This window comes from Pseudorasbora parva, chromosome 19 (assembly GCF_024679245.1).
Source record: "Pseudorasbora parva isolate DD20220531a chromosome 19, ASM2467924v1, whole genome shotgun sequence".
In the NCBI taxonomy this organism is placed as follows: domain Eukaryota; kingdom Metazoa; phylum Chordata; class Actinopteri; order Cypriniformes; family Gobionidae; genus Pseudorasbora; species Pseudorasbora parva.
In genome coordinates, this window is record NC_090190.1 from 30,654,268 (window position 1) to 30,667,785 (window position 13,518).

At 37.7% G+C, this 13,518-nt stretch overlaps 1 protein-coding gene across 7 annotated transcripts in view; it reads right to left on the reverse strand.

The window, feature by feature from the left end:
• The window catches only part of pleca (plectin a), a 148,861-nt gene that overhangs the window by 56,110 nt on the left and 79,233 nt on the right, over nt 1–13,518 (reverse strand). For 2 of the 7 annotated variants that reach the window (XM_067426708.1, XM_067426706.1), the window contains exon 1: nt 12,636–12,731. The exons of the other annotated variants lie outside the window; for them this stretch is intronic. In XM_067426708.1, the coding sequence (XP_067282809.1) occupies nt 12,636–12,675 (40 nt within the window). In that variant the 5' untranslated portion in view covers nt 12,676–12,731. Of the gene's footprint in view, nt 1–12,635; nt 12,732–13,518 lie in introns of those variants that run through there. 7 annotated transcript variants of the gene reach the window in all.

Below are 13,518 nucleotides of genomic sequence, written 5' to 3' on the forward strand. Positions count from 1 at the left end.
AAGCCCCAATGAAGAGCTAGGCTATATTTTGGACAATATTTTGTTTTTCTTTTACTGCGGATTTTCAATCCGAAATGTGTTTCGACTGTGAGGTAGTGTAACCGATGTTCAAAGACTGCTGGAGTGCGGGTAATTCAATATTTGAATAGAGATGCAAACAAAGGTGGTGTCAGTACAGGTGGGACACGTTTGAGCTGGCTCATGCTCAATAGCAAGATCAATTCAGATTTTCACCCAACTCCACTTCCAATTCACAGCAATCACAATGCTCACAAAAAACAACCACACCTTAGGGAATTTCTTCTTCCTCAATCGAGATATATGACTATTTTCTTTAAATCTGCATTGAATCTACATGTGTGTTGTGAAAAGCTATGGCTTACAGTGAGAATGTATAATTCATGCATTTAATAAACAGATGAAAGGGGTGGGTAACAAAACAGACGTTGACTCAAACCAAAAGCTTTCAGAATCACGAAGACTGAGTCACTTAACATAAGAACTTCATTTGAGAGAATTCTTCATAGTTGACGCATTTAGAAACTCTGACTCACTGCATCAGCAACAGGGACTATATGAGCATCTCTGGTCATGTGTAAATAAAAGCTCCACTTTTACCTCAGGAATTCACACTGTGCATTCTTACAGTCCACACAGTAAAATCTTACAGTGAAAAAGACACTTTTAATATGTTTTGTTTTCACATCCCAAAAAAACATTTGGACAACACAACTGCTTATAGTCTATGTACAAACTGGCAAAACTCCAATCTCTCTCTCACTGCGGGATGATGCAACAAAAGGTAAACAAATAAGATGAGCCAGATGTGGCAGATTGTTTCCACCAATTCAAGACTTTATTCTTTAAAAATGGAAACTTTTATACAGATCTATAAGCTGATGTTAATGTTCCTGCATATTTTTCTGCCTTCTTCATGGCTCTTTGACTAAGCAAAACATGGTGCTTATCTTCAGAAGAGATTATATCTAATCCTCAGTTTATGGGCAATTGAATATATGTCACGGTGAAAGATAGTTGACTGTTTTGATTTTTGCGAAGCTCAGGGAAACATTCTTCATACAAAATATCTATATGGGAACAGTACAATGGCATCATGAAAAGGTCAAGTCCCCCCTAAAGGCTAGCACAAAAAAAGCAGTGAAACACTATGGATAATAATGCGCTTAACCTTCCAGGATCTCTTCCTTATAAGGTGTAATTAGGTCAAATTGCTTCATTATAAAGTACATTATGGAGCACTCTTGCCTACTTGAAATACTCAAATCACCTCTTCATATGTTGTTTCAGCCACATTAACCCAATTATCTCAAGTTGATCTCACAGGGAAACGCAGCTATGCTACGAGGTGGCAATTTCATTTGAATTCGTATGATTATAAGATAAAAAGTAAGCCTGAAGGTCCAGCCCTAACCCCCCATCACTGGGGCGAAAGCAGATGAAAAGATATGTATTATATTGTTTGAATTAAAAAGAATTACCACCAATTCACACACACACACACACACACACACACACACACACACACACACACACACACACACACACACACACACACACACATATATATATATATATATATATATATATATATATATATATATATATATATATATATATATATATATATATATAAGGAACCAATTATGTTTTAAAATAAAATAGAAAAAACTATTTTTTAATTTTTGTAATATTGCACAATATGACTGTTTTTGCTGTATTTTTCTAGCCTAGAAATCTAGACGCACCCTAGCGGCAGCAAATTTAATCTGCCCGCAAGTGTCGTCTAGGAACTTTCAATACCCTTCTGAGCTGTATTCCTCACAATCTGGACGGGCCAATCACGTCGTGTATAGAGTCGGCGGGCGGGGCCATAATGACGACGGCCGAGTTGCGTTTGCGTGCTTCTAGTAAACACAGAAACTGGCGAATGGCGGCGGTCTTTCGGATCAGCTTTGACCGCGACTCTGGAAGACTTGGAGTTAAGCTTTTCTCTGAGAAAAGAACAAAGAACGGCACTGAAGTCATTCTTAAAAAGGGAAGATGTGTTCGGAGTTTAGCCGACCGGATACGGTGGGTGAATGTTTAATCTATCAACAAGCTCTGCTTCACCTTCGTTGCTCTAGTTGGTTTTAGCGCTATCCTATCACGTGCAGAGGGAGTTTGAAAGACAACCGTTTATCCCGCCCCTCAGATTAAGCCCTGTCTATGGTGAGTTTCCAGACCAAACATCTTGATGTGTGTGTATTTTTGCATATATAATAAATAAATGCAAATTGTAAAATTATTTCATGCCCTGGAACAATAGCCAAATAATTTTACATTTTAAAATAAAAAGAAATTGACTGTTTCCTATAGAAAATGTAAATAAAGTCCTTTTTTTAAGTTAGAATTTAAAAATTGTCAGTATTTTAGCACTCTGTATTTAAATTATAGAGAAAGCTAAAGGGGTACTTCAAATAGGCTTTCAATAAGACTTAGCAGGAGAAAGGTGAAAAAAAGAAAGAAATCGGTGCTACTTGACTGTAGAAAACTGAAAAAAGGCTGTTGTATTCCCGTTTGCGGAAACACTCATAATGCACTGGACATGTTGCCATCCAAGGCCACTGCCAGTCTGCTGTGGATATGCTTACCAAAGTTAAATACCGCCTTGTTTTAGTAGGAAATACTTTTTAGCGAACTTTTAGTCATAATGGTGTCTACTTGTATAGTTCCCAGGTGCAATAATTCAAACGTTTAGCAGGAGTGTGTTAATTTCGTTTTTTAAGAGAAGGATCCAGCACGTTGTATTAGGCAGCAGCTAAAGGCAGCAAAGAATCATAAGTATGGAGAGAACACAGTGATGGAGAATCTGAAACACCTGTGTTTTAAGTCAACATTTCAAACTGGATGACCACGAACACAGTGTTTTAGGCCAAACAGAAAGAATAAAAGGAAAGAAACTGCTCTTCTGTCAGTTCTGCCCCCAAAGCAAAATGCCATCGTGTATATGCAAGAAAGCTGTTGCCATAGTGTTTAATTTTTTACCATAATGGTAAAAAATACTTTGTATTGACAAAGTACAATACAATTTAGTGATAAACCTTTCAGTGATAAACCTTCTCTTACATTAACCGTTTTGTTAATAGTAATAATATATATGGATATTTTTAATTAAAATCATACATCATTCAAGGGGACAGAAAGGTTTTCTAAATGATGATTTACCCACAAAGCTTTTTTATTTTTTTACAGAGTACTTTATTAACCGCACATCATAAGGATATGCGGTGTGATATTTGCTCACGGATCAAATGAGCACACATCTAATGGCTGACGTGTTTTAAAGCCCCAAGTCAAGAACTTCATGTTGCTCGTGGATATGATGATGGGTGTTGTGGTTGTATCCAGGATACACACATTACTCACAACAAGTAAACTGACTTGGCACTGCCTACTCTGCAGAGGAAGAGCGTTCTTAATTTAAACTACGGTGAATTCCTAACATAACCTTCCTTAAACTTGCCACAACCAGCTGACATTCAAACACAACCTTACACAACTACCCTTTACTATGGCCGGTGCTCGCAATTCACCTCAACTGAATGACCTTCAATGATCAAACAAACCGCAACTGGCATACGACAGTCTCTTAAAACTGGCATAACCTTTTGTGTAATCCTTATCACCTGCTTTAGTGAAGAGCAACCGCTAGCACTGTCACCCGAATTCACCTCATAAAACCCCAACCGAGTCAGAATACCCAGAAAAAAGAAGGGACATACTGTGGTTTAACATTAGCTTGAGCACAATAGCATTATACCATTCAAAAGTTTAGGGTATGTAAGTTTTCTATAATGCAATTTCAGAATGTAAATCTTTTTTTTTTTAAGTTTACATTTATTTGATAAAAAAAAATACAGCAAAAACAGTAATATTATGCAATATCACTACAATTAAAAATATATTTTCTGGGCAATTCCAGCGTTATGGATGTGACATTTGAACTCATAATGACAACTGAAATGTCTCAGTAAAAATCTATTTCTTACAATATTTATATTGGCAATGCATATTCTCAGAGCACCCTATCTGGGGAATTGACAGCAAAAATATTATTTTCTAAATTATATTTAAGACCCCCCCAAAAAAGGAAAATAGTTGTGCGTTATGGATGTGACAGGAAATGACAGTGTTTTCAGTGTACTGTTCGATTTTCTTAAAAGTCTGTGAACTTTTAAATCTTATGTATAAATATTGCTATCCACATGAGGAAGGGGTCTTATTTGAAAATAAAAATATCAATGTATAAAATGTAAATAAAATTTATGAAGTGTATCATGAGAAAAAACAACGTTATGGATGTGACAAAACCCTGTTATGGATGTGACGAGTCTGAAATACATATAGAATCTGTTTGGAAAATCAACGAACAAACCATCATGGCACATTTGTTGACACATAAAATTACTCTAAATGTTAATTTAATAGTAATCTAGTTATATCAATGACTCATATGAAGTAGCCTGACCTGATTTAGTTGAAATAGCCCATTCTTTCATTGTCTCAGGTAAGATGGGTCTTAATCAACATGTAAATATCCTGACAATAAAATGACTAATATATATATATATATATATATTAGTGCTGCAACGACGCGTCGACGTCATCGATGACGTCGACTACGGAAATACGTCGACGTTCGTAAAATGCGTCGACGCGTCGTGTCAGACGTTCATCTCGCGTAATGTTGGCTTCTGCTCCTGGTTCTATCACAAAAACCTAGACCGCAAATATCAAAAGTATGGGAATACTTTAAACAGAGGCCAAACAGTGTTTCCCACACATAGACTAATTTGTGGCGGACTGCCACATAATCAATAACGGCCGCCACATTCGTCATTCATTCATTTTTACGCTATTTAAAAGACGCACGCATATTCGTTTAGCTGCATTTCCTTAAGTTCTCTCTCCGCCCTTTTGCGCGTCTCTTACTCACTCACACACACGCGTTGCATTCGACCGTAAAACAAGTTTTATTGCATTTTGGCGCATTTAGTATGACATAGCTTTTAAAACCAGAGCAGTTGAATAACAGAGTTGCGACACGCCTTCATCACGCGGCAGCGCGCGGTCACGGCGCTCATATAATTCTAAACAAACCAGCGCGGTGTCAATCAATACAGACCAGTGTTTCCCAACCGGGATCCCGAGCAAAAGTTGCGGGGACGCACTTACACTTCGGTTCATCTCGCATCTGATGACGCATCTTTAATATGGGTTGTAACTTGAAAATAATGCTGTATGTATGTTTCTGTCGATGGATACACGTGCTGACTCCTCAGGTATGCACTACAACAACAGCGATAATAAAAGAAAAACGTGGGCAAAACGGTCTCTCTTTCACCGTCATCACCCCCGTGTAGCCAGAAGACGCGAATGAGAAGATCTGTCTTTGTGCACTCGTCCCAAAGCGCGCAAATATTGAGTTATCTTTCAAATCCTGTGCTTAAACGGACAAACTCACAAAAAGTATGTCAAAATGTCATAGCCTACTCTGTGCCTTAAGTGAACTTTATACAGAAAATACTATCCATGGGTCTTAAAGGGGCAGTAGCCTTCACTGCTGTCTGTTAATGTCCAACAAAAGATAAAGACATCACTCACTGCTCCTGACTGAATAGCTTTTGTAAGTTTAATAAGGATTATTTTTTTAATTTTAAACAGTTAAATGTGTGGTTATTTTACTTTTGATTACTTCATTCCATTTCTCTACCTAAAAACTAATGTTAGACCTACCTGAAAAGCATTGTTTATTTTATTCTCATCTTTGCTCAGTAGTATTTATTTGTGCTGCTGATTCTATTTAAGTTATCTGTTCTTATTTTCTTTATTTTTATTTGACAGTAGTCCTTTTTCCCCTGAACATAGCAAATACCGAACTGTACTGAAACGTGATAAAACCGTGATACAAAGCGAACTGTGAGCAGTCTGTACTGTTACACCTCTAGTGTAACTTATGTGAGGGGGTGCCACAGAATTTTGACAAATTTCAAAGGGTAAAAAAAAAATAGTTAGATTAGTCGACTAATCGAAAAAATAATCGTTAGATTAGTCGACAAAAAAAATAATCGTTAGTTGCAGCTCTAATATATATATATATATATATATATATATATATATATATATATATATATATATATATATATATATATATATATATATATATATATATATATATAGGGCTGGGTAAAAATATCGATTCATCAATGCATGCAATTATTTGTTTCTCAATTCAATATCGATTTATCAAATCCTATGAATCGATTCAGCCCACCAGTGGCGGCGCTGTGGGCAACACTCTAGTGAGAGCGTTCAGCGCTGTAAACAAGACGTGCTTTACCAAAACAGCAGCTGCACTCCGTTCAAGCCTGCACCACTAAAGGCTGCAACATACTCCGCAAGAACAGAGAAAAAAGTTCTCACTCCCAGGGCTATGAGAACAAAATGACGTCATGTTGTTCTCTCAGCCCTGGTTTGGGAGTTCTCGCAGCTTGTTCTCGACACATCGCCTGAGCAGAACTTTTTTCTTGTGGGTGTCCGAGAGCTATTGTGTGATTGGTCAGACATTTAAAGTGGGCGTGGTTAATGCGGAGAAACGCAGATGATCGGCACCTGCTTTTCTCGTGAAGTATGAATGTACTATTGCCAGAACGAACTTTGTTCTTGTTCTTGCCACCTCGAGAAAACAAACAAATTTCTTTGTTCTTGCAAAGTATGTTCCAAGATTAACGTTAAAAGCCGACGTTTGGGCTCATTTTGGATCAGCTGCTCAGTTGTTCAGTGTTATTGCGCCACAGAATCAACACCGGCCGTGTTGGCGACATGCTTTCATGTCATGGCAACGCGCACAGTCACGTAGATCACTGCACTTTCAATAGTTGTAAAACAAACCACCGCTCTCAATACATTTGAATGGCTTAAGTGGACAGACAACAGCTTCACTTCACTATACAGTTAATTACTTTCGAATCTGTGTAATGTTGTAATGTTATAATATCAATCCACTTTGTTTTATAAATATGCACATTTTGTGCTTCTGTTTACATTTCTTTCATAACTTGAATGTATAGGAAGAAAGAAAAATACTTTCTACTACTTAGTTACATGCACTTTAGAGGTGCTAATAAAGCACCTGTTTGTAACAGGTGTGGTTTGTATTCAACACATGTACAATATTGTACAATTTATTCTGCTAAATAAACCATGACAGGAAAAATGCTGGGGTCAATTTGTTCTTACACATTGATAATACTGCACACATTATTAAAAAATATACTCAGGTACTTAATTACTTGTGTATTTACTTATTAATCAATCGATATCGAAGCTAATAAATCGATATTAAATCGAATTGTTAAATTCCTAAAAATACCCAGCCCTATATATAATATATACACATACATCGAATTTAATCGAATTTATTTATCACATCATTCAGAAAGTAAATGACCATTTGTTTTGCTAACATTTACTTATGATTGTACTTATAGCCTAATAACCTAAGGCTATGTTAAAATTCACTGAAACACAGAGGAGAAATATGTTTATCACTGCCATGCTACAGGAAAACACATTTATATCACATGTGGGTTTGATTTTAGAATTTTCTTTATATGTAACGTCACATCCATAACGCAAAATTAAAATGTTTACAAGTAATAAAAGAGCATGAAATGTTCATCACATGATACATTTATATAAGTTAACATTGCACAGAAATGCTGGACATTTTTTCATCAACACTGTATATGTAGCATAAACTTATCCTCTAAAACGTTATGGATGTTACATGGCCCTGGAACTCAACGACACATTTAATAAGAGGCTTATAAATTCATAGAACTTTACTGTTAAATCATGCTAATTGAACACAGTGCATAATCATCCCCTTGTTAATCAGGAAATTGCCAAATAATAAACTTTTGCTGAAACATTGAGTCTATATATTTCCTTTTCTTGATAACACTAAAACACAGATATTTCAAAAACTCTTCTTGCATTGGTGCACACCTTATTTATGGTGTAATAAAACGACAAATACCTAAACAATTCAATGAGAATGGTTGCATACAATAAAGTATAGATCCAAGTAAACATTTTAAGAACAAATCTGTTTGTGTGTGACCAACTTTTTTTTTTCATCGTAAAGATGACCTTTGCATGGAATTGCCCTTCTATTTTAATTTAAAACATAATTGGTTCCTAATATTATATATATATATATATATATATATATATATATATATATATATATATATATATATATATATATATATATATATATATATGGAATTGGATTTAAAGGAACTGTATGTAAGAAATGTATTTCAATTCATAAAATGGCCCTGATATGTCACTAGACCTTAAGAAACCATGTTAATTTTTAAATACTTATACATGTAGTCTGGCCAGGATATTGTCATTTAAAAGTTGTTGTTGCAGCCGTCAACTGATGCTGACATGTTGTGTTTTGGCCTAAAGCTCCACCCTCCACCTATCTACCAATCACAAAGTCATTAGTGTTTCTGCATCCTGGTTGCCAGATCTGCTCTAGTTAACACAGCTGCAGCTACAAACGTTACTGCTGGATCCTGCAGCCTATCTGGCAACCTAGAGTCAGGGAGGAGGGGGAGAGGGGATACACCGCTCTACAGTAATTTGAAAGTAATTTCAGTACCAGTTTTGGCCACATTCTTACATATACTTCCTTTAACGGCCAATATATAGGTTATCAGCTTTCAAATACAAAGAATTATCTGTTATCGGTATCAGACAAAATGTTCATATTGCTTCATCTCTAAACAAAACAAATAAGTCGGCTTGACTTATTAATAAAACGAATAACCATGGCATACATCATAGGCCTAATATAAACTCCTGCTGCTGATCTGTGCTGCGACTCTCGTTCAGCTTACGCTAATTTAATTCTCTAGTTTCTCTTACTGGACCAAACTTGCAAACAGTATAACTAAATATATAGAATATATATAACAAAAATAATAGAAATATTCACAGTAAAATATCTATTAGGAAATTAAGCAACTAATAAGATGATGTTTTCACAACACGCACTGGAGTTTCAGGTTTATCTAAAAGACAAGACCATCGGAACATGCAAAGCTAGTGAACGCTGCCCAGGCGTCTCAATGCAACGTAACCTGTCCTCCAGCGCAACAGCCCTCATTTACCAGTCAAACAAGCCCTGCGTACATATCTAACACCCAAGGGCCACACCCAGTCCCGATGGACAGATTAACAACAGAACAATAGTGAATTATGCTGAAAATGCATTTAAACTAACCCCCATAACGAGCGATTCGTCTGCTGTTACCATGAATAGAGCCACAAAGTCTGCAAAAAATAACACGCATGTGTCATTCCACTAGTATATAATTATTTTTCTTTTAAAGTCCATTTTAAATTAATTTCCTTTTGCTGAACAAAACAGGGAGGTAATACAAACGGAGCCAATGAAAACAAGACGCCATCAAAAGCAATGTTGTCTAAGAAAAAATGTTTTGTTTTTGATAACGTGAGAGAGAAACGTTTCGTTAGAAGTTTTCGATATATGCAAATAATATCCCATTCAAAAGCACAAATAAACACACATGTAAATTAAGGCTTTCAATTCAGTATTCACTGTTGGTAGAATTATATGGTCCCAGCACTAGTCTGAAGTGACAGTAAATGAGGACACACCTATGGACACTGGTCACCTTTCCACACCTCTATCTATTTAAACAGACTGACAGATAAAAGGCAGGTTTGAAGGTTAGGGTGTGCGCTTTGCCTTCGTGCCTACAGAAACAATGTCCCTGAAGCCCTTACAGGAAGACTAGCTGATAACAGCGGTTTCTGAATGTCTTACAGTACAACGCCTTAGGCTAGCCCTGTCAGGACAACTGAAACCAGGTGGCTCCTTCTAGACACTAAGAATAACAATTTGAATTCTCAACATACCAGTAAGACACGTCTGAATATACGTATGTATGCTTTTCAACCTGTAGTAGGACATTGACATTCATAAAAATAAAAATGATGATGCATTACATCAAGTAAAAAGCCCTTAAACCAAAGAACACAATACGGGTTATACTACAAACGCCTGCCAGAATTGTGAGTCAAACCCAAACAAAGTGCTTCAAATGAATGAGCTTTTCGCCACAGGCAACAGCACGCATCTGCAAGCCGCAACGTCATTCAGCACTGTCCAGACCTTAAAGGGTTAACCCCGTAGTTTACACACCCAAGAAAAAAAAAGAGAGAGAGGGAGGTGTAGAGGGAAATTGAGGGTGTGCAGCACATGTGTACAGAGAGAGCAACAGCGCACAGGACAAACGCTGACCGATACAATCAGAACACTAATACGTGACCTTTTCTAGCGTCAAACGCATCGATTTTTGTGCATCTTACCTTCGCCTTGCTTTCTTCGCTGCATCCATCTCCACACGGCTATCAAGGTGGCCACATGCCCCAAAACCACCAGGGTTGGGAACACGGTTCCAGAAGGGTTTGCCGGCATCGGACCTGGAATCGAGTTTGTGAGCTCCGCGCACCGGAGCAAAGCTGGAGGTGAAAGGTGAGGGAGGCTAGATGGGAGGGGGGAGGAGGCAGGGGGGCTTTAAATGTACCCGGCAACAAAGTTTCTCCAAGTACGAAAGCTCTAAACGACAGCTGCCCCCCTCCTGTCCTTTTTTTATTTTTTTCTCCCCGTCTCTCTCTCTCTCTCAGTCCGTGACTGTGGTAAAAGTGTTTGAGCTTCCTCCACCTCCCGCCCTCCTTTCACAACCACTCTCGCGGTGACCAATAGCTCAATGCCTGCGTGCTTTTTGTTTCTGTGCTCCGTTTAAGCACTCTCGCTCACTCCAGTTTGTTCTCTGCAGTCTTGTGATTCAGACGAGATCAAGTTTCTGCATGGCAACTGCAGTTGTTCTCTTATAATCCATTGTAGGAGCTTTTTTCCTCCATACTCAGGCTTGAGTCGCCGGCTCAAGTTAATAATACATGAGTGAGGTTTGTTTTTGGGAGTGCACACACACACTCACTTGCCCTCAGCAGCCGATAAGAGTCTGTATCTACCATACTATTACATAATGTCTTGTCACAGGGTTTTCTGGTCTGCAATATAAAAAATGCACTGGATCAACACAGATCAACTATTTTGTCTTCTTTCTTGTTAGTTTAGTGGACATTTCTAACTGTATATAGCATATTAGAGTGATTTCTTTGCCGTTTCTCTCATTCATTATCCAGCTGCACTGTACTTCCAGCAGAAAATGACTTCCATATGTTTTCCAGATTCAGCCATGTGCGGTAACTTTCCAGACGCCCCCCCTACAATTAAAAGGCCCCCGTGCATGGGTTCTCATTTCTAAACAGTGGGAACGCAACAAAATGCCAAGCAGACTGACAGATGTCTCAGACTTCCAACCAATAAAAATGACAAAACATTATTTGATCCTCTGCGGGAGAGAGCTATTGCTCTTGTTGAACCGACAAATCTATTATTAAGGAATGAAAACATAAGAACATGCAGAAACTAGAGCACAGTTATCCAATATTATAGTAATCTTGTACTTAAAGTGTGGTCCTAAATGTTCCAGAATGTCTGTATCCAAAAAAATAGCTCATGGCACACCCAAAGTCATAAAGCACTAACACACACACACCCTCACTATGCTTCTACTATTACATTAAGCAATGTACAAATCAATGACATTAAAAGTAAACTGGCACGAGCACCGCCATTTTAAAACAATGACCATCTTGGTGATCTATGGCCATGTGACCAAGCGGGGAGAGGCGTCACAGTTCTACACCACCGAATAAAGCCGCCGCAATTAGAGCTGGCCACACATTACGGGGCTCATGCTATGCATAGATGAGACGACGGAAGAGTTTAAAAGTAGAAGAGAATCCAGGTCGGGTATGTAAGTATGCATCAAGCCCAAGATACCCGTCACTCACTGCTGTGGTTGTAAAAACGTACACGGCACGCCAACACACACAACCTACCAGGAATAATCTTCCAGGTTACTGGGAATAAAACAGTGTCAGGTGAGAGAATGGGATAAAAACAGACAGACAGACATTAACTATAAATAGAAAGACATTAACTTGATTAGCTGTAACTTGCAAAACCACACCCAGGCTAGTTTACAGGGCTGAACTGAAAACTGCTAATGGATAGAGAACCAAAATGGCGTCCTCTACAGGCCACACTCTGACCTCACTTCCTTTTAAGTGTTGTACACTTTCACCTCCCATCCATTTCTCAAGCACTAAATGGATGGCAGGTGCGATACTCAGTAGGACACAAGCCGAACGGAATACGTTCTAAATAAATTTCAAATTAAGCACTTAAACTTGATCTGTAGTCACGTTAAATTGCCATGTGCACAAAAACAGCATTATTAGGAATAACAGTTATGCAATACAAATTATATATCAGACACAAACTTCCCATTTGCTTAAGCAAGACCCCTAAACAAGGGTCCCATTCAATGCCCACCTTCAATTAATATGCACTTAATATCGTCCACAAAAATTAGAAAAGTTCTTCAGTTTCAACCTACCATCTGGTCGAGATCGACAGCAACAGCAGCAGAGGTTCATGCTGAACAAAATTGGCCCTTCTATCGTTCTCAAGCAAAATACTGACACCAACTGCTAATGTAGCACATCTGACCTCAAGACATTGTATGCTGATCAAACCCAGAGGGGCGTACAGCAGTCAGAAGAGGGGAAAAAAGAGAAAAACATGGAAGGAAACATGGGAGGGAGAATGAGAGAGAAAGAGAGAGAGAGAGAAAAGAAAGGGCCACGGGTTTTATTTAATCCAAATGTTTTCCGCTGTGGAAACTGCATCCCTGAAACGGTGGTAAAGTTCATTATACACTTAACTTTATAAACATAGCAAATGGATTTATTTTCTTTCTATTTTTCAAGAAGTATATGGAAAAAAGATGATGGTGCAAAGCAGCCTTTATAACAAAGATCTCATTGTGTAATGCCTCTGAAGTCATAAAGCAGTAGGACGTCCCTAAATGTGCTAGAATTAGAAAATAAATGGAAACCTCAACTACTGGGTTTGCAAATCTGCATTGCCGGACAACTGCAATTCAAGTCTGCTGGGGTTTGAAACCTCAAAAACCTCAGCGATTCAAATTCTACAGGGATTAGTAAAGTGGATGTACCAAAATATTAAAGCCTTGCAGGAAAGAAATATAGCAAATGGTGCTAACAACCTATAGAGTAAAATTGGATTTGGGTAGCTTTTGACAAACTGACACCAGATAACAACCAAACATATACTTTTCAAAAAATGCCCTTCAAGACATACCAAAAATAAAACAATTTAAATGCAGATGTGTGCCAATGTAAACTGCAATAAATTAAGTGAGGTCCGTTTACTTTATAAGAAAAACAGTCATAATCCAATGTCAACATCAAATAAAT